General features: G+C 34.7%; 1 protein-coding gene across 3 annotated transcripts; it reads left to right on the forward strand.

The window, feature by feature from the left end:
• The first annotated feature begins 600 nt into the window (after positions 1–600).
• On the forward strand, positions 601–20,833 carry LOC147389089 (UDP-N-acetylglucosamine transporter UGNT1-like). Of its 3 annotated transcripts, none has more exons than XM_086417970.1 (11): positions 601–929; positions 9,119–9,195; positions 10,578–10,739; positions 10,895–11,028; positions 11,966–12,096; positions 12,198–12,242; positions 12,376–12,473; positions 12,704–12,811; positions 13,253–13,309; positions 13,422–13,531; positions 20,499–20,833. In XM_086417970.1, the coding sequence occupies exons 1-10, from the start codon at positions 794–796 to the stop codon at positions 13,494–13,496; spliced, it is 1,023 nt and encodes a 340-aa protein (XP_086274096.1). In that variant the 5' UTR covers positions 601–793; the 3' UTR covers positions 13,497–13,531; positions 20,499–20,833. The 3 variants fall into 3 exon arrangements, with proteins under 3 accessions (XP_086274096.1, XP_086274095.1, XP_086274094.1); XM_086417969.1 differs by lacking the exon at positions 20,499–20,833 and adding an exon at positions 14,194–14,560; XM_086417968.1 differs by lacking the exon at positions 20,499–20,833 and having other exon boundaries at positions 13,422–13,849.
• Positions 20,834–27,541: the final 6,708 nt, after the last annotated feature.

Raw genomic sequence — 27,541 nt, forward strand, 5'->3', positions numbered from 1 at the left:
TCAGTCGCGTACAAATTGGAATCAAACCGACATAGGTCGGTTCAACTAAATTAGAACCAGAGCCGAACCAAAATATCATTAGGAACAAACCAACCTAAACTGAACTAAGGTTAGTTTGGTCCTACGGGTTGTCAATATTCTATAAATTATAAATTAGAAGAAACATATTTTTAATGGAAAAACAAACATATGATAAACATAAGATTTCATGCAATAAATCATTAATCTATACATAAAAAGTCATTAGTTTGTCTATAATAAAGTCTTTGATCTATTTCCTAGCTCCTTAAATAACTCATGATACATTAATATACATATTTATTTATTTATTACTTAAAGGGTTTGGTTCTATACAAACTTGACTCAAGAACCAAATCAAATTGATCAGTTCTCCATTTCCTTAACCCGGAACTGAATCACAACTTGCTCTAAGCGGAACCAAATCACCCCCAAAGCTATCGGTTTGAATTGGACCAAGTTACACCCCAAAAAGATAATAATTGGATCATTAAAGTACCACCCCAAAATTAGGGGTTATTTAGTAAGAAAGGCCTAGATCAGGATGTTAGTTAAGTAATTTCCCTCTCTTCTATAATTTGTCCGTCAAACATCTTTGGAGTTCAGGATGTTATTGAATAATTTCCCTCTCTTCTATAATTCCTCCGTCAACGTCTTTGGAGTTTGGTCTTTCGCACCCTCGTTTTATTTTTCCTTGGTCAAAATTCTAAATTTGCAATAGTGGGGCGCGAGAGAGAGAGAGAGAGAGCTCCTCATCCTTTCAAATTTATCCGCCATGATTTCCCCAAATTCTTCGAAGAATCTGACACTTCCTGTCTCTGATCCTGCGAGAGGCGACTCCAGTCTCTTCAAGGGCTCCGCCATGACCAAAAGAGGAGCCCAAGCTGCAATCTCTTACATGCTTTGCGCAGGTCCCTTCAATTATCCTCTTTAGTTCGAAGAAAATTCTCCTTTGTTTCGATGTTAATTTATTAAGGATTTTGTTTATCTTCAATTTGATTCAAATTTTTTATTTTATCGACCATGAAGAATGATAGGAAATTTTTTTAATGGAAAAAAAAAATAAAAAAATCTGGTTTTGTTGGTTCATGTAATTTAACGCAGATTCAAAAAATAACAAAACGATTCAAACTCCATAGACTCCATCCTCTGTCTAGAAATGAGACAAGGGTCGGTTTGATTGCATGGGAATGGAATTCCAGGGATTTGAAATTCTTTGGGAAAATGGGCACCATGGAAAATTGAAATCCAACATTTGATTGCACTTGGGAAATTACCAGGGAAAAAAAAAACTACCCTTTGCTAGGTTTTAGATGAGGGTGGATTTCCATTTTCCGTGGGAAAAAAACCCAATCAAACAATGGAAAATGGAAATCCAGCCCATTTTCAAGGGTAATCAAACACGCCCTAAGGACTGATGTACAGAATAGGGAAAGCACCAACTGATTTTAGAAAGAGATGCGATGAGGTTGTACCGTATCAATTATCCATCTCAAATTAGAGACTTGCTATGGTGATTCCTAATACGTTGAAAGTGTAGTTATAGTACTGGTGATGGAATTTGCTAGTTTGGTTTCAACTTTATTTTTTGTTATTTAAGATGATTGACCAAGATTAGGAATTGAAATATTCAAGTTGAAGGTTTTAAAAGAGAGAAAGCAAGATCCAAAAGAAGGTGTATGGGGATAATAAAAGCAGATGAGTAAATGACTTATGAGCACACTTTTAATAACATAAGACCTGGCTTTGGTCAATGGAATGAAGAAACAAGATTCATTTAACTAACCCCAAATCTTTGGGATGAGGCTATGACGATGTTGATGATGGCCAAGAATAGGATTTCGCCCATAAGTTAGATTTTAGATTTATATTTTCTTGTATGTAATTTCTATAAAATAATAATGTGTTAGATTATTTCATTTAATTAATTAAAAATTTCCCTTTATTGATAGTTTTTTTTTTTCTGGGTGCATTTGTGGAAATCCCTGTAATTTTTTTTTCAAAAATATTATTTTAAAGGGTTTCCTCTTGGAAAATCTTTGCCATTATTTTTGTATTTTGTCTAAGAGCTGTTTGTTGCAAGTTTCTCTTTATAAGAAATACTCTCCACCTTTACAAAATTGGCTAAACTGAGGTGAGCGGGATTTGAACCCACACAAAAAAGAACACTCCAAATAGATTGACTAAGCTTATCTTGTCGCCTCTTCATTTGGTATTGGATCATTTTGTTCATTGGGTTAAAGAACTGGTTTTATGATGAAATTTTACTGATTTGCAATGACTACTTAACATCTTCGAGGCCTTTAGCATAGTGCTACAAGGTACTAGGAATATGAGGTAACACTAGGTGTGTAGTTATCTCATTTATGCTTGGAACCTCAAAAATGACTACACATTTCTGATGAGTATTTGGAGGATGAAGATCTTATAGTTCCTAGGGGATATATATATCCTAGTTCCTAAGGAGATATGTTTATTTGGTTTTCAAATTTATTTTTGTGGCGGATAATTGGTAGATGAGTTATTGAAAATGGTGGTTGGTGGAGAAGCTACTATTATCAAAGAATCAAAATAATTTTTTTTGAATTGCAATAGAATTAGATTAGAAATAAGTACATTTGAGGTAATCTAAACAACTCCAATAGGAAGTAAAATGATTGATAGATGTTTGTGATGGTTTGAGTAAATGCGAAGAAGACCAATGAGGAGCACTTTGGTGCAAGTTGATAGATCTAAATGGATAAGGGGAAGACCGTAAATGACATGGATGAAAGTACTATGAAAAGATTTGAAGGAAATCGTCTTAACGAAAGATTTCGTGAATGGATCTTGGTCCTGGGATTTTGGATTTTGGAGGGATTTTAATGATTGGGAAGTTCAAGAGGTTGGAAGTCTTTTTAGTCGAACTTGCTCGGTTCATATTTAGGTAGAAAAAGAAGATGAGAGATTCTGGCAAGTAACTAAGGACGACATATTTTCGGTAAGGTCATTCTATAAATCGTTGATTGTAACTGATCCATCCTCATTCCCGGATGTGATGGTGTAAGGACCAAGAGTACCTTCTAAGGTGGGTTTTTTTTATCTGGACGGATGTCTTGGATAGGATTCAAATGTTAGACTTCCTGATGAAGAGGGGCCTTTGTACTGCTAACTGCTGTGTGATGTGTTACAAGGATGCGGAGTCGACAAACCATCTATTAATTCATTGTAAGCTAGTGCAAGAGGTTTTGTCCCATTTTTTGGTGTTATTCGGGGTTTCAATTTGCTCTCTAGCTACTACGCGAGATCCTTTTGCTTCTTGGTTATATGTTGGGCACTCATTCGAAGGTATGAAGAGGGTGCCTTGGAGCATTACCCACTTCACCATTTGGTGGTGTTTGTGGAAGGAACACAATGGCAGGTTCTTTGAGGAGAAGACCTCGAGCAGTCCGGATATTATCCTTGATGTTTTAGGTGTCATTTTCTTTTGGTCAAAAGTGTATGATGAGTTTAAAGGGGTGTTTTTGCAGATTTTATAAGGAGGTGGGAATGGGTTTTTAGCGTTACGAGAGAGTAGCGTCTGTATTGATTTCGTTTGATTGGCCACCTCAGATGGCCTTGCTCTTCTCTTTTTAATGAAATTGTTTACTTATAAAAAAATTGAGTTAAATAGTGAAATATGATGCATGTGGTCTTTACAAATTTTTTTCCCCTTTTTGAACGAACAATGGGAGATTCGCTACTATAGTGGATTTTTAAACTACTGAAATAATAGTGTAAGAGTGGGCGCTAACCATTTTAGAAGTCGTTTCTAATGGAGTTTGTGGAAAAAAAAAGGATACGGACGAAGGAGAACAAAAGCAAAGCAACAATGCATATTTCGGTTGCAACTCCAGACTCAAGTTGCACACAAAACAAAAGTTTTGATCCATTTATTTCATCTTTCCCAGAACACATTTTCCTCATTATATAATCCAAAAATATCTAGTTTACATGGTTGTTGGCATTCTCCATATCAATTTACCAATATGCCCCCTTTATTTTAGTGTTGGTGCACTCATTTGTTATGAGTATACAAACCATGATTTGCTAGCCTTCACAAGAGCTCCTAGGAATTGAAAAAATAACTGAAGGACAAACTATTCTACGTCTTAGGCCCCATTTTACTAATAACCTCGAAGACACCATTTACAAGACCAATCAGACAATATTCCTCCAGTGTTTACCCTATTTTATTCTTTGGAATGCATTTGAAGAATGGCATGTTATTCCTCCAATCAGTGAGAGACTCCCATTAAGACTCACCAACCACTTCCATATCATTTTTTCCCACGATATGCTTACACCTTTGAAGGTCAGGTCTCCTCCTTGCGTTAGAAACACTTTGGAAGTAGTTTTTTTCGCAGCCCCTTTTACCCTTGGTTTGTGTTCCTTGCTGATTTCATCTAGTCTCACCAACTTCTGAGGTTCCACCTTAATCCTTCCCTAAGATGACCCCATCTTTTTCTCTCCTATTTATAAAGGCTATTTCCTCAAGAAGAGCTTCCATTTTCGCACCCACCTTCCCAAAGGTGTCCCTGTTCGGTTCTAATTTCTCCTTCATGGCCTTTAGCTTGCAACGAAACATGTATATCACCTTCCTATTGAAAGAACCACCATCAATCATCGATTTTATCCATAAGGTTTGGGTCTTGGAACACATCTATTCGAATCAGAAAAGAACAAAAATCTAGTAACACAAACGTGTAATCTTAGATCTGCTTGGGGATTGCTTCTTGTGCAGCCTTAGTAAAGTGCACCTTTCAACTGCTAATGACTAGGAATTTGTTCAACATGTTGTTCCCCCTCTCGATGGACCACAAGATTTTTTCCTTCTTTTCTTGATTGGGAAAACATTTTGAAGAGTTTTTGTTTGATCTCGTCCCCACTACAAGGAGAAAGAATTGAGGATCCAATCTCGCAAGTGGTAAGGTGATCGGATCCATTATGGATTTTGTTTCTTTAAATTCCTAGATTCGAAATGAAGTTAAGAATTAGACCTTAATATTCTTAATTGAATCTAAAAAGAGTTTTAAATTCAATTAAGAAGATTTCTAACGATGAAATATTGGAATTAATGGTTGACAACAAAGATTAATGTTGGAGAACCAGAATTAATTGTAAAAAATCGAAGATTTGCGATGAAAGATTATAATTAATGGTGAAAAACAAGAATCAAAGATGAAAGATCAGAATTAATGAATTTTTCATTCGCTCAAAATGATGAACACACAAATCTAATCTTACCTTTTTGATTTAGTTGAATTCTAACAAACTTGAGCAAATTCTTATTTTATTTCCTTCCACGATTAATCTGATCGATATCTTACAAAATTCTCCATTGATTATTGGGGAGAAATCTCTCAGGATATGAGAATTTCTCAAGACTTGGTTCTGATTGCTATATGTCGATCAGAGGTCATTTTTGACTCTCAACCTTCAAATTCCTTCAATTTGCCTCCTACTTTTATTCTTCAAATCTTCCAACCTTCAAATATTCAATTCTTGGGCTCTGCTCATAAGACTTTGATCATCCAAACAATGTCTAATTCCGAAACAAAAAGCCTGTACTGTACCCTTAGCTGTGGGCCCAACTTGATGTATAACTCATGCACTTAATTGGGTTCTCATGGTTATTTGACCATGTGAATTTAATCCCCCATAAAGGATTTTTACAACTCGTTCTTATTGATAAAATATGCAAAATCCCTTGTGCTTTAGTTATTATCCTTTTTCATCTCTTCTCATTCACATCAGATGATATCATAGTCACCACCAGTACACCATCTCAAGTTCCACAAATCCCACATCATGTGAGAAGCCCCTAATAAATGATTGTCCACCTAGACCACCTCTTTGTTCCAAACCACTTGAATGCCCCTTGACGACCCAATGGCTAGCTAAAATAGCCAACAAAAATCCTTATGAACGCAAACCTCCTCCACGACCTTGCCCTTCACCATCTCCAATTCGTTTCCTATAAATCACAACATGCCTTGCATTTAGTCACCAATCATTTTACTGCCCAAGGTTTAATGTGTTGTTCTGTTTCCTTGTCTTGTTTTTTTGTAAAAACCAGAAGGCGTGCCATGTACCAACATTTTGAAACATTGTCTTTTAAATGAAAGCAACTAGTTTCTATATTTATTTATAGAAACTATTTTTAAGTGAGAAATGAAAGTTCTAAATTAAAAATCACATTTTTCACATGATACACATTAAAAATATTCGAAACATTCCGAAATAAACATAGGTAACTCAAAACATTCCATTTTATATGCATAAATAATTTGGAATTAAAAATTTTAAGTGATAATATAAATTTAGAAATGAGACATCGAAGGTACCACCTTCGTGAGGTGGTAAAGTCTCTGTGATAAGCGACAAACCTAGGATCAGAACCAGGCCTTTACACTTTAAACATGTAAAAAATATACGTCACACTTTTTCATAACGATACACACTAAAAGTCTTTTCGGTAATTTTCACTCTCTCCCTTTATCTTTATCTCTCTCTAACTCTAGTTGTCTATTTCTATTTGGGTCGAACTAGAATCGAACAGGGAGGAATGTCCTTCCTTTATTAAATTGATAATGGAGAATCTGTGTTTTTCTTTCCCTTGACCTGTGATATTTGAAATTAAAACTGGACACATGGTTTGTTTTTTTTTTTTTTTGAAAAGTAGGTAAAGAAGTAAAAGAATTATTTCAGTATGTATACATATGTTACGGTACTTTTTGCGAAACATCTTGAAACATTATAATACTTTCAATTTTTGTCAAAATTTCTTCTTTTTTATTTTTATGTGTTGATATGTTTTAGTATGGTTTGCAAAACATTCAAAGATTTTGAAATATATATATATATCACTGTTCCGTTTTGGTATGTCAGAAATCTAATATATCAACGTTGTTCTTTGCATGCCTCTCACATTCCATGGCATGATTTTAAGCTTTATGGTTAACGATCTCTTCCATTGTTCCTCTTTCCGCCTTTTTTTGGTATAATCCTCAAAGTTAGTTGAGCTGATATCCACAAAATTTTGCGACTATGATGGTGATGATGACTATATTTCTATAGAGTTGAGGTTTAAGCGTAATTGCACTTCACGCCTCAAGGCTAAAGCCTAAACTGCACAAGGTATAAGCCTCTTATAAACTATGTGAGGCTTTGGCCTTGAGGCCAAGACATTGAGCTTCACGATGAATTAAGTCTCATGTGCCTCAAGGGGTGTTTTTAAGACATTGGAATCAATATTTTACATTATCTACAAGTCTTATCTACAATGAAGTTATAACATTTGCAACATTTCTACGATTTTAAAATATTTTTTATTTTCTTTATTTATTTTCTTTTTGTGTTACTCTTTATGTCTCTTGGAACTTTACCTATTTTCTCCAAGGGTCTGTTTGATTGCATGGAAATTACTTTTCCATGGAAAAATGAGTAGGTGGAAAAATTAAGTTTTCGTTTTTTATTGCATTTGGAAAAAATACTAGAAATAAAATTAGAAGAGAGGAAAAAGGAGAAGAAGAACAAGATATGAGAGAGAGAGAGAGAGAGAGAGAGAGAGAGAGAGAGAGAGAGAGAGAGAGGCTTACTGGTGGTTATGGAGGTGATAGCAGCAACGATTGTGGTGGTAGGGAAGAAAAAGAGGGAGAAGTTTAGGGTTTAGATATTTTGCTTGAGGGTGGATTTCATTTTCCTATGGGTATATGTGGGAAAGTGAAATCAAGCCTTTGCTAAATTTTTAGATGTGGGTAGCTGTCTATTTTCCATGGAAAAAACTATATCAAACAATGAAAATTATGATTTTCCGTGGAAAATGGAAACCAAGCCATTTCCATGGTTAATCAAACACATCCTAAATATGTTTATTGGACATGAAAAACAAGACGGGTGGTTTTAGAGAAGATGGGCTCTCTCTCTTAAGGTGGTAAGGTGACCCTGTTAAGAATAATCTATCCAGCTTGCCTATGCACCACTTGTCTTTGTTTCTGATCTCTAATAGTGTGTTTGTGTTATATGTTAACGGCTGACGGGGAATTTTTAGTGGCACGATTTTGGTGAAAAAAATCATATCATCTTGTGGAGAGGAAATCGGTGTGCTATGTAAAGAAATGGGGAGTTTGGGGTTGGGGGTTAAATATGAACAAATCTCTCCTTGGGAAGTGGTTCTGGAGGCATGGCGAAGTTGTCAATTTATGGAGAGAAGAGGTTAGAGAGAAAATACCAATATTCTTCTGGTTGATGGGAGGGTAGTGCATTCCAAATTTCTTGTGATCTTAGTTTCTGACGAGGAATTTCTAATGTTAAGATTGACTTTAGAAGAGGTATTAGGTTTGAGATTGTAAAATGGAGATATTATGGGAAGACTTGTGATGTAAGATTTATTCTCTAAAAGTACCCTTTCCTAATCTATTTTTTTTTTAATCAACAAGAAAGATTATACAGTCAAAGATTTATTTTCTTCTGGGAGGGAGAACATTTTGGGATCTGTGTCACTGTTGGAATTTGGGTGATTGGGAGTTGGCTTTGATTGCAACCCTCCTGTCTTATCCTGGCTTCATACCTCCTTGTGTAGGATAAGAGGCTTTGGAGGTTCGATCTTTATTTTGTCTTTTTTGTTATGAATCCTCTCGATGTTCTCGTGCTTTCTGTCTGTTTTATTTTAAATGATCTCTTCTTTGTGTTGCATAACTTGTGTTTTAATTGTTGTGGCCATCTTTCATTCTTCTGTAGAACGGCATTGTTTTTATTGTTTGTTTGTTTCATCTTTTATAGCAAACTTAATTGGAACCATGTCTATTAGGCTCTTGTGATTTGGATAAGTCCTTCTGTCATAAAGATCATACGCAAGTGTTTTGTTTATTGTTGTTCCTTTCTGAGGTGGTTACAGTTTTTGTTTTTGCTATAACTTGTTATTTTAGTATTCAAGAATGAATACATATTAGTATTATTGATCCTAAGTTGAGATTTTGGTACCCCTAACCATGTTCATCTTCTCATCCAATATGACTGCACCCTTGTTTCCCTTTCAACCTTTTATAACTGATTTAGTTTGGCATATTATTTTTTGCAGTACTCTTGGTAATGTTTAACAAAGCTGCTCTTTCTTCATATAGTTTCCCATGCGCAAATGTCATCACTCTCTTTCAGGTAGCAGCTTAGTTTATTTCTTGCATAGATAGCCTAAACACCCTACAACTTAGGTGTGGCACTGTTTATTTGCTTATTCTCAATCTTTGAACTATGTTTGTCCAATTATATGTTGTTTTGTAGTTTTGTTGGTGTCAGGCTATGTTTTGGTCCCCACAAGGATACGTCCCTTGAAACTTTGGAAACTTATGCATTGAAATGCTTCAGTTGAGACTCAGTTTCTTTAAAGTTTCATATTGTTTCGGAATGTTCTGTCTGTGAAATTCCAGTGTTGGCCGAGACGGAATGAAACATTGACCCTGAAAAGCATTGTATATTTTGGATTGTTTTGGAATGTTTTGGTTGAGAATGTCTCAGTTTTTCTCTTGACTGAATCATTGTTCAAGACAAGACTTTAGACCTTGCTAGGAAGGATTAGAAACTCACAAATATGTTCTTTTTTGACCGGTAGAAAGAGAGTTCAGAAAAGAAGAAGAGGGATAAAAATGGAAACAAGTTGAAGCATTTTTTTCTTACCAACGCCTAGTATCATTGAGCTGTTGGTTGCAAATTAGCAATAATAGGCCTTAGAACTTGAATTTTTATTTTATTATATATTTATATTTTAAGTTAATCATGGCTGTGGTCCAAACAACCACTATTCCATTAGGTTTTTCTTTTTTTCATGGGTAAGCTGGACTTGAATCTCCGACTGCAACATTTAAGCCCATTAATGTATTAGACTTATTTCAACTTTTATTTTTTGAATAGATGAAATTCTATTTAAAATAGGGAATCACAATAGGCACATATCAGCTCATTTCATAAGCTCTGCAACTAATTGCAGATAGTTTATCCACACGAGTGCTGTTTTCCAGGATTAATATGAGGATAGTTGACTTCAACAAAGTGTCAAATAACTTCACTCAAAAAACCATTCATTTAGATTCTAGGGGCGTCTAATGAATATTTAACTGAAATGCAACCCTCTTAGGAATGGCTCTGGGAGTTAGAGATAAGGTTAGAAATTAGAATAGCGATTCTATTCTAATTGGGTATTTTTTTTTTCCAGCTTATAACTGAGATAATGTTGAGTATTATAAATAAATATGTCAACTTAATTTATTTAAAACTGAAAATTTAATTGCTAAAGTGCCGAATATGAAGCCAGATTAATATTTTAAGTTCCACTCTTACCCATTGTCCATAAAATTTTAATTGCTTTCATTTCTTCCAGCTTGCACTTGGGGTTTTTGCATCACAGTTTTGCACTCAAATGTTTACCTTACTAATATGTACATATATTTGGTTCCACCGAGTGCCTACTGAAGACTGTAAAGTAATATGAGTCCTCTGGATCTTTCATTAATTTATTGAAGCATTTTATCTCATGCTTGTTGCAGATGATCTGCTCGTGTTCATTTCTCTATGCATTGAGACGTTGGAAGATTATTTCTTTCACAGTTAGTGAATCTTGGTCCATCTCTGACAACTCAACAGATCTTGTACCATTCAAGACGTTGGTTCATACCCTACCTCTTGCAATATCTTATTTACTTTACATGGTATGCTTTTCACTTTTCATTGTGGTTCAATCCTTTTGGTGGAGAATATAATGTTACCTTTCTCGTTAACTACAGTAACATTGAGTGGAGAATATAATGTTACCTTTCTAGTTAACTACAATAACATTGAGCCTATCTTTATTTTATGTTGAAAGCTGGCTACAATGGAGTCTGTCCGTGGAGTTAATGTTCCAATGTATACCACCCTTAGACGGACCACCGTGGTATTTACAATGATTGTAGAGTCTCTTCTGACAGGCCAGAAGTATTCATCTTCTATTGTTGCCAGGTAATCTGCCTTTTCTCACCATTGCTTTGTCTTGGTGCTTACACCATCGATGGTCTCAAAGACACTGTACCTGCTGTTTTCAGTCAAAAATTAATTTTCCTAGTTGGTGTTTTTGATTTACCAGACCAAGGTTGCCCGCTCTTGAGTTATTCTTGGATTATATTTGTACATACACTTCATTTGATTGTGTACCAGAAGGTAACAGTGGCACCAATTGGGAAAAAAAGTAGAGCCCGACTAGCCTTACTTAGTAAGGATTTCGCCCTTACTAAGGGTCCTTGGGCTCACCTTGTGGCATCAAAAAACATGATCCGATGCTTCAGGGGGTTGTGGAGGACAAAATTCTATGAACTTTGAAAAAAAAAATTTATTTTTCACCTTTGAATTTTAATTTTAAATTTTGAGAGTTAGGTGGAAGTTCGGTAGCCATCCATTTTCAAAACCTTGGATCAAGCCCAAAAGAAATTGGTTTTCTAATTTTTTTTTATCTGAGTTTTTCGATGAAATTTAGAGGGTTTTGGTTTTGGATTGCTAATGTGGTAATCCATTTAAGCAAAACCATCCTTAGTAAGGCTTAAAATCTTACTAAGTTAGTAAGGAACAGTGATCATTTGCCTCGGGATTCGCATAACCATAAATCTTTTTCTTGTGTATCCCAAGGTGAATGATTTATGGTTCTGTGGTGGGGGCATGTGTCAGAGGGGGGCGTCATATTATCATGACTCTATGTTTAAACCATCAATATAAGTTCTGATTTTGTGTTGGAGGATTATTTCTGGTTAAATGCTTTGGTTGTAGAAGCATGACCAATATCGTGATAAGCAGTTTCTATTTTGAAAGTATGTTTTTGTCTTGGGAAGTTGTTGTAATTACTTTCATTTAAATTTCCCCGTTTCTAATTCCTTTTTTTAATGGAAAAATCCAAGGGTTTCATCAGTGTGGCATTGATTGTTCTTGGTGCATTGATTGCTGGAGCTCGGGACATGTCATTTGATTCCTATGGTTATGCCATTGTTTTTATATCCAACATCACTACAGCAATATATCTCGCAACTATAGCCCGTGTCGGTAATATTTTTTATCCTTAAATCTTCCAATGTTTCATCTTCTCAACTGAGATTCATTATATGTTCTACTGTTTTGATATTTATATTTTTTAATCTTCCCAGGAAAATCTAGTGGCCTCAATAGCTTTGGCCTTATGTGGTGCAATGGTAAGATAATATATCTTTTGACTGAATATATTTGTTGACCCTTGAATCCTTTTAATGCAAAAGTAATGTATGGGATCATCATGAACTTTAAGATAAATATGAGAACTTATATCTAACTTTACAATTGTTGTAGGAATAATATGTGGACCGATTTTGCTGTTTTGGACATATATCCGGGGCGACTTGGAGATGACGATGAATTTTCCTCATTTGTATTCCCCTGGCTTTCAGGTACTTCCTGCTTTATTTTTTTAATGGTCCCATGGGCTTATATGATGCTTGTATTATAAGGTGATCGGTTGTAACAGTTACTTGACTACTTGTAAATGCATGGTTTGTTCATCTTGCTTGATATGGTTGTGGTGAACTTATGAAATCTAGTTGACGATATGTTACAATTGTAATTCTGGAATGAAATTCTGAGTGTCTAATTGGAAATGATGCTTTTGATTGTTTTGCAGGCTGTGATGCTGCTTTCCTGTATAATGGCCTTTTTCTTGAATTACAGTATATTTTTGAATACAACTCTCAATTCAGCTCTCACACAAACAATGTGTGGTAATCTGAAGGTTTGTTTCTCATCCATTGGTGCATTTTATGAAATCCAGAGAGCTCAATGAGCCGTATGCTACTACTCTTTGAGATGGTCTTAATCATCCAACAATTGATGTGTTTTTATATTGTCATCCATGTTTAATGGGTTCCATTTAGGATACAATCTTTGCCATATATCATTACTATTGGATGATTGTGACCATCCGATTTATCAAATTCATTTGAACAATGCCAAAAAAATATTGTTTAGGTCCAGAAATTTAATTTGTTCAGTTTTTGGCCTTGGACATCTCCTTTATGGGTCCATACCTTGTACGTGAGCCATCTGCATATATGTGGCATTTATATTCCTTCTTTGTGGTCTATTTGATTTGAATGCCAGATCATCTTTATACTTTTGTTTCTTTGATTGGTTATATCATCTTTATACATGATTGCAAGTTTGGCAATTATAGGATTTCTTTACCATTGGACTTGGCTGGCTACTGTTTGGCGGGCTTCCGTTTGATTTTGTAAGTATAAACTTATTCTTATCACTACTGATTTCCTCTACGCAGTAGTGTGTACTTTTCACTCCTGATTGTTTTCAATATAAACTTCCTTTGATCTCTATTTTGTTTCCAGTGGAATGTTGTTGGACAATTTCTTGGGTTCCTCGGCTCTGGTTTGTACGCCTACTGTAAACTCAAAGGGAAGTAGAAGACTATTGTTCAAGAGCTCAGTTTCTGTTAGAGGTAAATCACTTGAGGTTGACAAGGTTGCTGCCTTCATCAGTCACCTAATTTTGATTCCATGATCATATCCTTATATATATATATATTGAATGTGGTGAAGGGAACTTTATTAAATAGTTGTAACGAGTTTTCTCCAGAAGCCAAGTTGTTGTCCCTACATGTAATGCTAGTTGATGCCCCATTTATTTTGCTTAACTTAAATAGAGGAGGGACCTTGTGATCAAAACCAAATCTTGGAACACTGTTTAAGTGTCAGCCCCCATTTGCTGTTACATCACGATTTTAGTTTATTTGGCTAAATTCGGCCCATTTATTCAATTCTTCCTGGTCCCAAAAACCTGAAAAAAGTTTTGAAAATCAAATTATTTTACGTAATATAGTGGGGTTGTGTTGATATCTTTTGTCACCAATATATCACATTATATATTCTGTTTTCATCTGAGAAATTATGTGGTGCTCCAATGTAGCAGCAGCTGTTTGGTGCCTTAGATGGAAATTTGTGTGATATTTTGCTTATTTCTTGCTGTTTCCTTGAGTTAATTTGAAGTTTTTTATTTTATTTTATTCAACTTTACTTGCATGATATCATATCTGATTTTTGGCTATATTTCATATCGTCCAAGAACTCTTAGAGGCTGATTGTATTTTTCTTTCTTTTCAAGTCATTTGGGGCCATTGATTCATCTTCATCCCTCTTGGAATGCCAGAAATACTTGATTGATCTTGGTATGGGTTCATCTTAAAATATAGTTATTCAACTTAATTAAGGTGTGTTTGGAAGGTGAGAGTTGGAATTTTTTTTTTAGGGGTGTATCATTCTTGGTTAGTGTGCCATGTATAATTTCCTTAATTGGTTTGGTCCTTGTGTGTCGCATACATGTAAGATCTAAAGGAGATGCTATAATGGTTTGAATGCAGTCCATGGCACGTTTGATGGTTAGGGGTGATGGGCTGAGTTGTTTTAATTTATTTTTTCGTTGATTATTGTTCATCCAAGAGTTGATCAATGGATGAATGGTCTTGATTGAATGTGTATGATGGGGCAATTGATATCCAACTATTTTTTACTTTTTTTGAAAATATATTTTTTCTTTAAATCAATTGTTAAAAATACAAATGAGGGTTTGGCAGGAAATAAATCCTTGCATCTATTTTTGTTTAGAGATATAAACAAGAGGAGGACAAAAGAGATTGTTGAGCTTTGTGATGGCTGTACAACTAGTAGTAGTTATTGTTGTTGCAGAGAGAGAGAGAGAGAGAGAGAGAGAGAGAGAGAGAGAGAAAGGAATCTCAGTGATGAAGGCAAGAGGTATAAAAGCTGCTTTCTTGCCACCACAAGCTGACAAGTGACTTTGGCCTAATTGCTGTTCATGATTGAAACATGCCCCCCTTTCTTTAGTAATTCTTTATTATTTTATTTCGTCTCCAATTCCATGCTAGAGAAGCTTGAGATAAAGAGGGATACAAATGCTTTTTGGTAGTTTGCTGTGCGAGAGAAAGAGGGCCCTTTTCTAGTCTACCCCCTGTGAGAGAGAGAGAGAGAGAGACTTTTAAACTAACATTCCTTCAAATCCAAAAGAATAGGTTGCTCCAGATATTTAAATTGTACTTAGTAGTTAATTTTGTCTTAAATCAAGTCTTTTTTTTAATATATCAGTTTTCTTTCTTTTTTATAAACCAAGTATTATTGACCATAGTTTTAAAACCCCACCTCGCATGCCAATTGAATCAAGTCAAAAACTCGTGAGTTGGCTTGAGTCAAATAAAAATGTATTAAATTTTATATAATCAAAAATTAGTTTTTATTATTTAAAAGAAATAAAAATATAATTATTTAACTTTAGCTAAAATATTATATAGATGAGTAAATCAATTGAGTTTCTAACCCAACTCAATGTATTTTCAAGTTAACTTTCAACTTGATAAGATTTAAGTATATGTTTTCTTTGGACGAGTTACCAAAACATGCCATGAAATCATCTTATTTTCGAGGATTGTGTGGAGTCCATTTCTACCACGCTTTGAGATAAAGACACGTGCTCCATCAAATTTAGTGGGCCCAACATAAAGTGAAGCCAGAGTGTCGTCATAAAGAAAAGTCAGGTAGGCAAAAATCAAGCGAACCATTGAACTCAATGTACAGTAGCTTAACTCTAAAGCCAAACCACCCTAGAATGGTGGTAGGCCTCGAAGGTCGGTAAGCCTCATTAATTGGAAGAAGGCTTCAGGTCAAAAGGTTCATTAATTCAGGCAAATAAATTTCAAGCATAATAAGACAGAATTTATGATGATTAGAGCATTCCCATGCACCCAAACCTTCATCTACCTTAGATCCCACGTGGCAAAATCTAGGTCAATAGTGTGGTGACACCTATTCCAGTATTTGTGAGAATAAAACCTTCTCTCAAAGACTACGAGAAGATTCAACACTTAATTTTCAGAGTCATTCTCTCACTCTCTAACCCTTTGCAACACTATATACATTATTCATTATCTTCCCCCTTCACATACACTTACTTCCCTTTTTAATTTTTACTATTTCATTGACTTAATCTTCCGAGGACCTTTGGCAGGCACCACACCAGAGCTTCATCATTCTTCTTTTATAAATTATTCGTTCAGAGGTTGAGATCCATCTCAAATGTCACCAATCAAGACGTAAGTTCGGAAGATTGAATATTTCAAAGAAGTTCTAAGATTACGACTAATTTCGAGTGTGGAAACTGCAAAAAACCTCCATACCTTTGGCACCATCTTTGGGAGGGGACTCTTCAATTTTTTACCTACTAAACTCCCTACAAAAACCCATCTCTTTTCATTCTCAGAACTAGAAACGTTTGCCAGTAAGCTATGGATCACATGCCTCACACTCCAAGAGCCCCATTATGTCCTCGTGGATTTGGCTGAGCAATCAGCTCCTATAGAAGTACCATCACTTCATAGCTTTCATAGCCAATTTAGAGAGCTATAACATAGCCTAACAGAGAGCAAGGAGACCAGATGATCAATTTGCAACACTAAAATGTCTTGCTAAGGGTGCACCTAGAAGCACATGTAGACTCTCAATTTCAAGAGCCCAAGGTTGCAACAACACAACAAGGGAAACAAATAGTACATCTAGACCCAAGAACGCCAATAACTGAAATTTCAGGCTTTTCACCGTGTTTAAACCTAGAGGGGGGGGGGGTGAATAGGTAAAATAAAATTTCTGATTTAAATTCACTATCCGAAGTTATTCTAGGTCTCTTGATTATGCTAAGATGATTAAATACATAGAAATGCATAAGTTTAATCTAAATTGATTTATGGCATAACATACAATATAAGAATGTGAAGTAGACAATTTATAAAATAATTGATATGCATGTCATGACATTTATGTCATTCATATAAAATCAAGCACAATACATAATCGTAAAGTAGACACAATATTTATAGTGGTTCGACAACTTGCCTACATCCACTACCAAGTACCTTATTCTAGGGTCTTGGGTTCTATTATCAAATGAGGTTTATGATTCACCTCGAAACCTTATATAGAATTTTTATCCCTAGGTAAAATTCTAAAATCTTAAAATCGAGAGAAACGCATCCCTTCGAAATAGAATTTTTTCGTTGGTTAAATCCTGTGACCTTCTCGTTCAAGAGAGGTAGCACCTCATTAAAGCTCTAAGTTTTATCCATAGGAAACTTAGAACCTTGCTTTCTTGAGTAGAGTCTTCAACTCTTCTCAAGAATTTGGTTTTGAATGGAAACAAGATCCTTTTTTGTTAATGAAAGAAAACTAACAAAAATACACACAAGGACTTGACTCACTAGATCGATTTGCCAATTTGGTGCTTGAGTTCTTCATGTCCTTGAAGATGTCATCTTCGTCTAGATGTGCTCCTTGCTTTAAGAGGATGTTCCAAGCTCCTTGATGTTTACCAATGTATGTGCAAGCAAGGGTAGATGGATAAAGAGGTTCAACAATGGGAGAGGCTTGGGTTGAAGGTGTTTTCAACTAAGTCTAGAGCCTTCCATGGATTGAGAACTCTATGGAGATGATGGGAGAAGTAGAAGAAATTTCTCTAGAGTTTGAACCAACCAACGAAATGAGCTGAAGAGTCGGTTTAAAAGACATTGAAAGGGATTTCGAGTATCAATGGTTAGAAATATGACCATTGAGCACTTGCTGTCGGTGGCGCTAGGTGCCACCTAAAATTCTAATGGTGGCACCGTTAGTCTTAAGAGTGATACCTTTGATAAATTACCAAAATTTCATCGAGGGGTATTTTGGCCATAACTTTCAAACGAAAGCTTCGATTGACACATCGTTCAGGGATTTGATATATCTTACTGTATAGAACATCCCCAAACTGCCATCAAGGGGTGGGGTGTAATACCCAAGTTTTTAATGAGTATCTCGAAGAAAGATTTGTAAAAATTCTGACGTTGATTTAAAAGTATGGATTCTTAATTTCAAATATTTGAAGTCAAACTAAATTCACCAATAAGTTCAAAAGGATCGAAAAATATATTTTATCTTATAAACATGTTTTAATCTGAAGTCGGACCAAAAAGTTGTCAAATCCTAGAGTCTCGTGTCAACTTTTACCCAATAGGTAAAAAGTTAATTTAGTGATATAATTTGAGCAATCTAATTTCACCATTAGGTTCGTGTCGAAAAATCATCTGAAATAGACTATAAGAATGTTTGAATTGGCATTCGAAAAAATAATTTTTGAAATGACGCTTATATTCTCACTTAAGTTATAAATATCAAAAACCTAAAGAAAAATCTAATTTTTTTCTTATTGTTCTTTCCAAACAAAACTCAGTCCCATTTTTCCTCGATTTTTACAACTCAGATTTACGTCAAACTAGAATGATTCGAGCTTTACTGCAAGAAGGAAAGTCATCCACGTCGTCGAGGATATGCATGGATGCAAGAAATTTCAATTTTCATTAAAGAAAAAATTTCTGAGATTGGTTGGAAGCGACCCCCAATTCCGCTTAACCATCAAAAATAGTCCGAAGTAGGATGCCTTCCCTTCTACTCTCTAGTTGTATAAAATTTTCCATAATAAATAATCTAAATCATTGATATTATTCTTGTTTTAACATTTATTGATGAATCGACGAAACTTATGTATGCTTGATTCGATTTAAGGGTAGTTTTAGGCTCTCTATTGAGTAGATTTCATTTCATTATAATTATCATGATGTTTTGGAGTGGTTTGAGTTTCATTTTGTCATTACTTTTCATTGATTTATTAAATCAATAAGAGATTTTAACTTTCATAGCAAAATCAATGAAAATCACGAGCAAAATTGTGATTTTTGGTTTGCTGCTAGTCCTATTGGCCCCAAAACCTATCCCACCGGTTCTAACAAAAATTTGTCAGAAATGATTTTTGATTTTTTCTTCTGTTTTGTTAAGGTGGTTACATAGAAAAGCCACCTTCATTTCATTAAAAATATTTACTTTCTATTTACTTTAAGTTCTTTAATGAAATTATGGTTTTACACCCCATTTGAAAATTTTGGGAATGGTTTCAAGATTCAAATCTCATCATATCAAAATGTGATTTTTGATTTCAAGAACAAAACGTAAATTTTGACGTTTTTGTCCAATTTTCAAAACTTGATATCTTTATCGTTATTTTGAATTAAGCTATAAAAATTACATGGTGTTTTTCATGTTATCGAGAGTTTTCATCTACAAAAAGTCGTTTTCAATTTCGACAACTTTGGAAAATCACTTTTTTCGACACTTCGTCGAAATTTCACAAATTTTCAACTTTTACGTCTTATGGTTAAATCGTATTCTTCAAGTCTTTCTACTCAACCAAAACTATCGAATGAAATTGGTTGACATTTTATGGATCTGAAATAATTTTAAAAGTAAAAATACTTTGATAGATATGCATGACGTTAGACGACAGATTGATCGATCAATTGATGGATGGATTGAGAGAATGTATATTCTCGAATGATTGATGAGACAGTGCCTCCAGTTCTACGTAGTGGCCATGCCACATAAGACATGATAGAGAGATAGATGGATGGATTAGTTGATGAATGCAAATGACAGATGAATGTCATTGGAGAGCACTACCGAATCTTACTTGTATTTTCAATAAAAAGAAATTAGTATATAGTATACAAAACAAATTATTTTATTTATTAGAAAATGTTCATAGAAAACCCATAAAGAGTAACGTGTTACTGTGTATCTAGAAGCGATGAGTCAATCTACGAGAACGCTAGATGTCATATGCTCTTCGGTAGTATGGGATACTTTAGGGCATATTACAACTTATGAGATCTGGGAATTTCTCTTACTTATTTCCTATGGAACGTTGTGTGTAAAATCGGTCTCTGAGTAGTGTAGAGATAGACGGGGTTTGCATGCATTGCCTCTTAATAGGTTTCGACGTGAGGGGTCTCTTGGGCTAGTTATTGATCATTGTTAGTTTGCAGTCATCAAACGGTAGGCCTCACCTTTAGGTGAACTCAATATTGGGTTCTTGGCCAACGGCCAGTCTGAGTCGGATAAACGGTCCCAAAACTGTGATATGCCGACTGGCCACAAAATCATATTTTAATGATGGGATTCAACATCGGATTTGAAGTTTGGAATATCAAATTTTCATAACTGAGGCGATTATATTGACGTGTTCCTTTGCTCTCTTGTCGATTATACCACCATGTTCTTATTATGTATTTTTCTTTATTTTATAATGTTGATAGATTTTTTTCATTTAAAAATTGTATATATTACTAAATGATAGAAATGATAGATTGAAGTTTATTACATCTGTTTATTGAGTATGCTCAGACATTTATTGTATGTTTCATTATGAAAATCTGCATTATTTAACTGTTCAGATGTTTACTCGTGCATGTATGACTCGCTGTTAGAACGATGTTCATCTTGTTGAGTAACATTCTCCTGTTACTCACCTTATCCTTCCCCTTTCAGATTATTCAGCTTTCGAAGAGCCCACCTATGAGGAGTTATTCGAGAAGATCTTTGTAGAAGGTTATGTCGATGATTTGCAACCTCCATCAATTTGAAGATCACTTTAAGAGTTTAGTTGTTGTGTTTTTATTTTAAATTGTGGGACATGATGCATTTTTGAAAAGTTGTATTTGGGAGATGTTTATGATGTTAAGGATTGTTATTATGATATTTAGTTTTGCTGCGTATATTCTCATGTCATATGTATTATTATCTTCGATTGTTCTATTAGGTTGTGTGTATATTTATCTCACACCTCAAGATTTTGACTACTAAATCATCGGGATTCGTGTTGTGATTTCAGGGCGTGATATGGGACATGGCATAAGTGGATGAAATGACCAAAATATGAGGTTTTTTTTTTGTCATTTTTGGTCAAAAATGAGCTTTTGGGAAATTCAGTGATGAAACGATTCGGAGGTGCAATAGATCTTACCTATATAAAGTCTCTAAACAATCACCAAGGAAAGAGAATGGTCTTAGGGTGGTCAAATTTCTAATGTCCTCCTAAATGATCAAGTTTGATTATCAAAAGGTCCAATGAAAGAACGGGTCGAGAAAAAAGTTTTCCTAATTTATATAGATCGGACTATCAATCATCTAAGTGTTGGGGAATGGTCTAGGTGGTCTCATTACCTTTTAGGCTTTATACACACATGTTAGAGCTTTTTGTCGAGGTGCGTGCGATTGAGAAATTTTATCGAATTCTTCATATGTTTTTAATGGCAAAACGATCCGACACTCAACATTAGTTTCAAGATTGGGAAAATACATAACTAATAATCTCCCCCTTGGTCAATTACAAAACAAAATCTAAACTAGACCAAATATACTAGGAAATATTCTCAGAATGACCAACACAACTTACATTCGATTAGAATCTTACAAAAATGTTTAAAAATAAAAACCTAAGATTCTAATTGCTTCGCTCCTCCTAAAGGATTTACTTGTAGAATGCAATTGGGATAGTACACACGAGTAAAAACTACATTCTTCCCCTTTTTGTCAGTACTTAATAAAGGATGTAATCAATCCAATGTAGATACAAGATATATACTAACAAGCACATGGAAAAATAATAGGCATGCACGTAATAATTTTAATTATCAGAGCAAAATGCATGACGGAAGTAACCAAGGACATGCCAGAAAAAAATATAACTATAAAGCATAGGTATGACATGTTAAATGATACATATAAAGAATATAACGAAGAAAAAAAATATCATAGCATGCATAGTGTGTACACACAACAAAAGATGTGCAAATAAGCGAACAAATGCACATGTGACAGTTGTAAAGGATTTAACTTTAGATAAACAAATGTATGAAAAATAAATGTCAAAATGATTTTACTATTGAAACATTGGCGTAACAAGCTAGTAAAGATATACAAATAATTACCATAATAGTTAGTATAATAATCATGTGAGGAATTTAGTTGAAAAGTAGAGATCCTTCACACGAGGCGGCTTAACAACACATAGATTGTGGCACGTGGCCACATTTGACCATTATGCTTACCAATTAATTAGGTATGAGAAATGTATGTAGTAGAATCAAGTTTGGGAGCCTAAGAGGCGAACAAAACACGTGAGGGAACAAAATAATTATTTTTCTCTCTCCTGTCATGCTGCTGCTAGCGCCAGCGATGGCTGGTGGTTGGTGACATTTTTGGGCCAAATTTTTTTTTGAAATTTTTTTCTTGTATTTCATGTTCTCTAGATTTCAAAAATCAATTCCATTTGCCCCAACTTTCTTTTAAGAATTTTTGAAAAATGTTTTAAAGATTGTGCTTATTTGCAAAAACTTTGAGAATCCAAAAGAAAAAAAAATGTTAAAAGTAAGTTAAAACATTGAGTGATGCTTATGATGAAAATTAGATGGGGTCTATGAGCCCAAATATACCAATGAAATCAAGTTCCATGGTTGCTCAAGTTTCGGTGAAATTGACCACAATGGCAAAAAGTGACATGAAAAATTTTCATATAAGAAATTTTTCATAAAAAAGGTCATAACTTCAAGTTTAACTATAAAATCACAAAGTGAGTCTAAGTACTCAAATATTTTCCAATAATGGCTTAAAAGTGGTGGACCAACGGAGTTTTGCGATGCACACGAGCATCCGTCGATTAGTGACTAGGAGTAAAGAGATTATAAATTCCTCAAATATACCAATAACATTAATAAAAAAAGTTTTCACACAAGACATGTAAATTTGGTGCAAAAATCGAAAATAAAAAATTGTCTAACGTGTGTATATTTCCTAGGGAAATTGTTGACGGAAAGCCGTGAGACTCTATCATCCATTAGTGGACTCATTTTAAGAATAGTGTGATGATACATGTATCCAAATTTACCAATAAATAACATGTTCGTGGAATAAGACAAATTTCTCGATGATGTGGTCACACTGACTCGAATAGCGTGAAGATTTCTGAAATGAAAAAGTCACGGAAATGAAGTATAAACCTTAGATTTTACTAAGAAGAATAAAGTATTGAATCAAAAATTCAAATTTACCAATTAAGATCAATTTGTGAGTTTTCGAACTGGAGTGAATATCTCCAGTTGTCGTGTATTTTACACACTAGTGTGAGGATTTCCAAAGATTTGATTGTGGGGATGATCCTTAACTACTAGTGGGTTTTCTAGCATGAGAAACGGGGATGACGATGAGGAAGGGATAAGAACTACTTTATTCTCAATGTATTCGAAATAGTAGAACCTAGGTCCTTTGTTGGTTGATCGTCAACCACAATATTTATGGACTTGAATGGAGTAGGTTTCGAACTCGAGTGAATATCTCCAGTTGCCGTGTATTTTACACACTAGTGTGAGGATCTCCAAAGATTTGATTGTGGGGATGATCCTTAACTACTAGTGGGTTTTCTAACATGAGAAATGGGGACGACGATGAGGAAGGGATAAGAATTACTTTATTCTCAATGTCTTCGAAACAGTAGAACCTAGGTCCTTTGTTGATTGATCATCAACCAAAATATTTATGGACTTGAATGGAGTAGATTTTATGATTGATGACTCGATAAGGGTGACTATGAATATATCAACATATAGCCTCGCCATTCTTGAGTCAACCTATTCCAATTTTTTATGGTCTTTGAAAAGTAAAACATTTATTACTGAAGACCTTGAAATATTTAGTACTGGGAGATAAGTTGTACCATAGTTTGTAGGTTGTCGATCAATCATGCTCCAAGATATACACAAGAATAAGGTATTAGGAAATATTTACAGCCATGACTCAAAATTTACTATGAAGCATAACTAGCCATTTACTTTAGAACAGAGTTGATCCTTTCAGCAACTCCATAATGCTAAGGGATCTTTAAAGCTGAGAATTTATGTCGAATCCTGTGATTTTCACAAAATTCAGTGAATTGACTATTCTCAAAATTTTCACCATGATCACTTCAGATCCATCCAACAACGAACTCTATTTCTGCTTGAAGTTGCTTAACAACTTTCTTGAATTCATCAAATGTAACTAATTTTTCCTTTAAGAATACAACCTAATAGAGTTGTAGTGAACATCAACTACTACTAGAAAATGTCTCTTATCTCTTAGAGTTTTGACTCTTGTGAGATCCACAAAATCCATGTGAAGTAATGTTAGAGGATTTGAGGTAGCTAGAGAGTTTATCTTTTTGTAGGTATTATGAACTTTTTTACCAATATTTTACTTTCCCACGGACATTTCTAGCTTTATTGCCTAGCTTGGACAATCTTCTGACTAATGCTTTTTGAAGCATGTCGAGACAGGTTCTTGTAGTGAACATGGTCAATTTGTTGATGTCACAACTAAACTTCATCAACTTGGGCCATTTTGCTTACACAAGAAACGATAGTTTTCTTTGTGTTTTCGATAACATAACTGTTATCCAAAGTACGAAGACCTCTCATAATAACTTTATCATTGGGGGTTGAGATCTCGCAAACTTCATGATTTAAACTCACCCTTTGGTCTTTGTCGTATATTTGGGATATGCTTAGAAGGTTATTTTTCAAACCATTAATACATAACACATTTTCCACCATGGGCAATTCTGGTTCACTGACTGTTCTTTGTCCAATAATCCTAGTAGTGCTACCATCACCAAAGTTGACAGATCCTCTATCAAAGTCAACCATGTAACTAAAATGACTTTGGTCACCCATCATATGTCGGGAGTAGTCGCTATCAAGATACCATTGTGCAACATTTCCATCTTTGAGAGTTGTGTGATTTACGAGGCACTTGTTATCCCTAGTTTTGACTTTCCATTATATGATTGTCTTAGGGGATTGGGGATTATGTTTAGGAGGAGAAGTGATTTTCCTATTAGGTTATTCTCTCTCCGTGATAAGTAAGTTCCTCCTAGGGGACTTATTCTTCTTCGATGATTTTGAAGGAGATTTCTTCTTTTGATACTTTCTTATATCTTGATTGCCTCCACTTGACTTAACAAGTTCTCTAATTTTTAAGTTTAGAAGATCAATTTTTTTTAAGAGTTCCCTAATAGTGCTGTCATGTTTAGGAGGGGATGGATTCCTTAATCTTTTCAACTTGCGAGATTTCTCTTTCTTAGCATTTTCATTTTTACTTTGTAGAGGAGTCTTTCCTTTATCAGGCATCTTCTTCTCAGCTAATAAGGATTTATCAATGGAAGATTGAGAGGTTGTGTGGTGGATGGCATTGAATTTGATACATTCAAATCTCATGTGACCCATACCACCACAGAAGTTGCAAGTGATGACTTTCTTTGAGTTAGATGATTCTCCATGAACAAATACAGTAGGAGATGGATGTGATGTAGAAGTATACCTATCGTAGTCCAAACCTCATTTATCTCCATATGATTTTTGAACACCCAGAAGTTTTTCTAATTCCAAACTTCATTGAGTATAGTTACTCTCAAGTCTAACCTTTTGCTTCTGCAACTCACTTATGTCAAACTTAAGAATTTTATTTTCTTCACGAAGGTTTGATAGTTCTAAGTTTTGATAGACTATTTTAGAGTTTTCCATATTAAGAAGATTTTTCAATTGTTGAAGATTGGTGAGCATTTCATTCTTCTCATTCATGGCTTTCTCAAATATAGAGAGCATGCTAAACTGTCTTTCTAGGGTTGCTTCTAGTTGAACTTTTGTTTCTTCTAGTAGAAGCCCTAGGGAGCATTTTTCTTCATTGACTTGTTTATATTTAGCATGCCTTCATTTTTTTTTCGGTGTTTTTTTAATTATGTTTTTTGGTCAATTTCTTATGACTGATGAACAATTAGTCAAATGCCAACTGAAGTTCGAGTTCATCATCATCGTCATCATCTCTTTTCTCATCAGAGGAAGAGGCATCTTGAGGATGATTCTGATTTTGAAATTTCCTTTCTTCATCAACTTCATGCTCATCGAGGATGGAGAATGTGGTGGAAGCCATAAGGATCCAGAGGGTATTATAGTCTTCAAAATCTGAAGATCCTTGTTCCTCACCTCCCAACTCATATGAGTCATCATCTCATGTGGCTTTCATAGCCATAGTATTTTCCTCAGAATTAGGCCTTTGAGGACCTTTAAATTTAGGCATGGTGGGAAATATGATGGAATAATGGGTTTTTTGCCATAGTTGTAGTACTCGATATCTTTTTTGGGTTTGGATGAGTATATTCCTATTGTCGGTTGTTTTTCCATAGGTTGACTTTTTTTATCGATGCTATTTAAACCTTTCCTCTTAAAGAATTTATTAAATCTTAAGGAAAGTAAGGCCAAGCCTCTTCTTCAAAGTTATTTTCATCATGTTCCTCATAAGTAATTTTACTATTATCTTGAGAGGAGGATTCAACAAGATGTCGTGACGACTATTTAGAAGGTGCCTTTGACGAGGAGGTCTTAAAGATTGATGTCTTCCTTTTAGAAGGAGGTCCTTCGAGATGGAGCTCAAAGGTTGTAAGTGAACCCATAAGTTCCTCAACTGTCATAGTCTCCATATCTCAGTATTCTTCAATTGAGGTGGTTTTAGAGGTGAACCGCTTGGGTAGGGATTTAAGGATTTTAACACAAATTCTACCTTGTGGGAATAACTCTCCCACATAAAACATGGAATTGCATGTTACTTAACTGTACATAGAATTCCTGGATAATTTTATTCTCCTCCAGTTTAATGTTTTCAAATTGAGTTCTAAGGAGTTGGAGTTTAGACCTCTTTACAATAATAGTTCCTTCATGTATGACCTCTAAGATTTTTCAAGCTTATTTGGCTGACAAACACGTGCATATCTTTTGATATTCATCATCGGAGATGGCACTAGTTATAATATTAAGAGTTTTGAAGTTATTGCTACTATCAATTTTATCTTGTCCGGATTAATTCTTTGATGGTCTCGGAACAGTAGTGGACACACCGTTAACTTTTACGGTGTAAAGGGGAGGTTCCCAACCTTCCTCTATCATGTTCCACACATCCCTAATTAAGGAGTTGATGTAAATCATTATCTTATTTTTTCAAAAAGCATACTTTACACCATCGAACATTGGAGGGCGAGTGGAGTATCGCTTCTCGAAGTTAGACATGATTCAAAGCTGATAGGATCAACTCAATGTTGTTAGACCTTTATAAAGTAATCGGCTTTGATACCAATTGAAATTCTGGTATTTGCACCATGTAAACCTAAAGGGGGGTGAATAGGTAAAATAAATTTTTTGATTTAAATTCACCACCTGAAGTTAATTTAGGTCTATTGATTATGTTAAGACGATTAAATACATAGAAATGCACAAGTTTAATCTAAATTGATTTATGACATAACATACAACATAAACATGTGAAGTAGACAATTTATCAAACAATTGATATGCATATCATGGCATTTATGTCATTCATATAAAATTGAGCATAATACATAATCGTAAAGTAGACACAAGATTTATAGTGGTTTGACAACTTGCCTACATCTACTACCAAGTACCTTATTCTAGGGTCTTGGGTTCCACTATCAAATAAGGTTTATGATT

This window comes from Akebia trifoliata, chromosome 12 (genome assembly GCF_017979445.1).
Source record: "Akebia trifoliata isolate Shusen 1 chromosome 12, ASM1797944v1, whole genome shotgun sequence".
In the NCBI taxonomy this organism is placed as follows: Eukaryota; Viridiplantae; Streptophyta; class Magnoliopsida; order Ranunculales; family Lardizabalaceae; genus Akebia; species Akebia trifoliata.

Coding starts and splice junctions, on each gene's coding strand:
- LOC147389089 (XM_086417970.1), top strand. CDS start 794: ATGATTTCCCCAAATTCTTCGAAGAATCTGACACTTCCTGTCTCTGAT. Junction 930..9,118: donor CTCTTACATGCTTTGCGCAG/GTCCCTTCAATT, acceptor TATTTTTTGCAG/TACTCTTGGTAATGTTTAAC. Junction 12,097..12,197: donor CGCAACTATAGCCCGTGTCG/GTAATATTTTTT, acceptor TAATCTTCCCAG/GAAAATCTAGTGGCCTCAAT.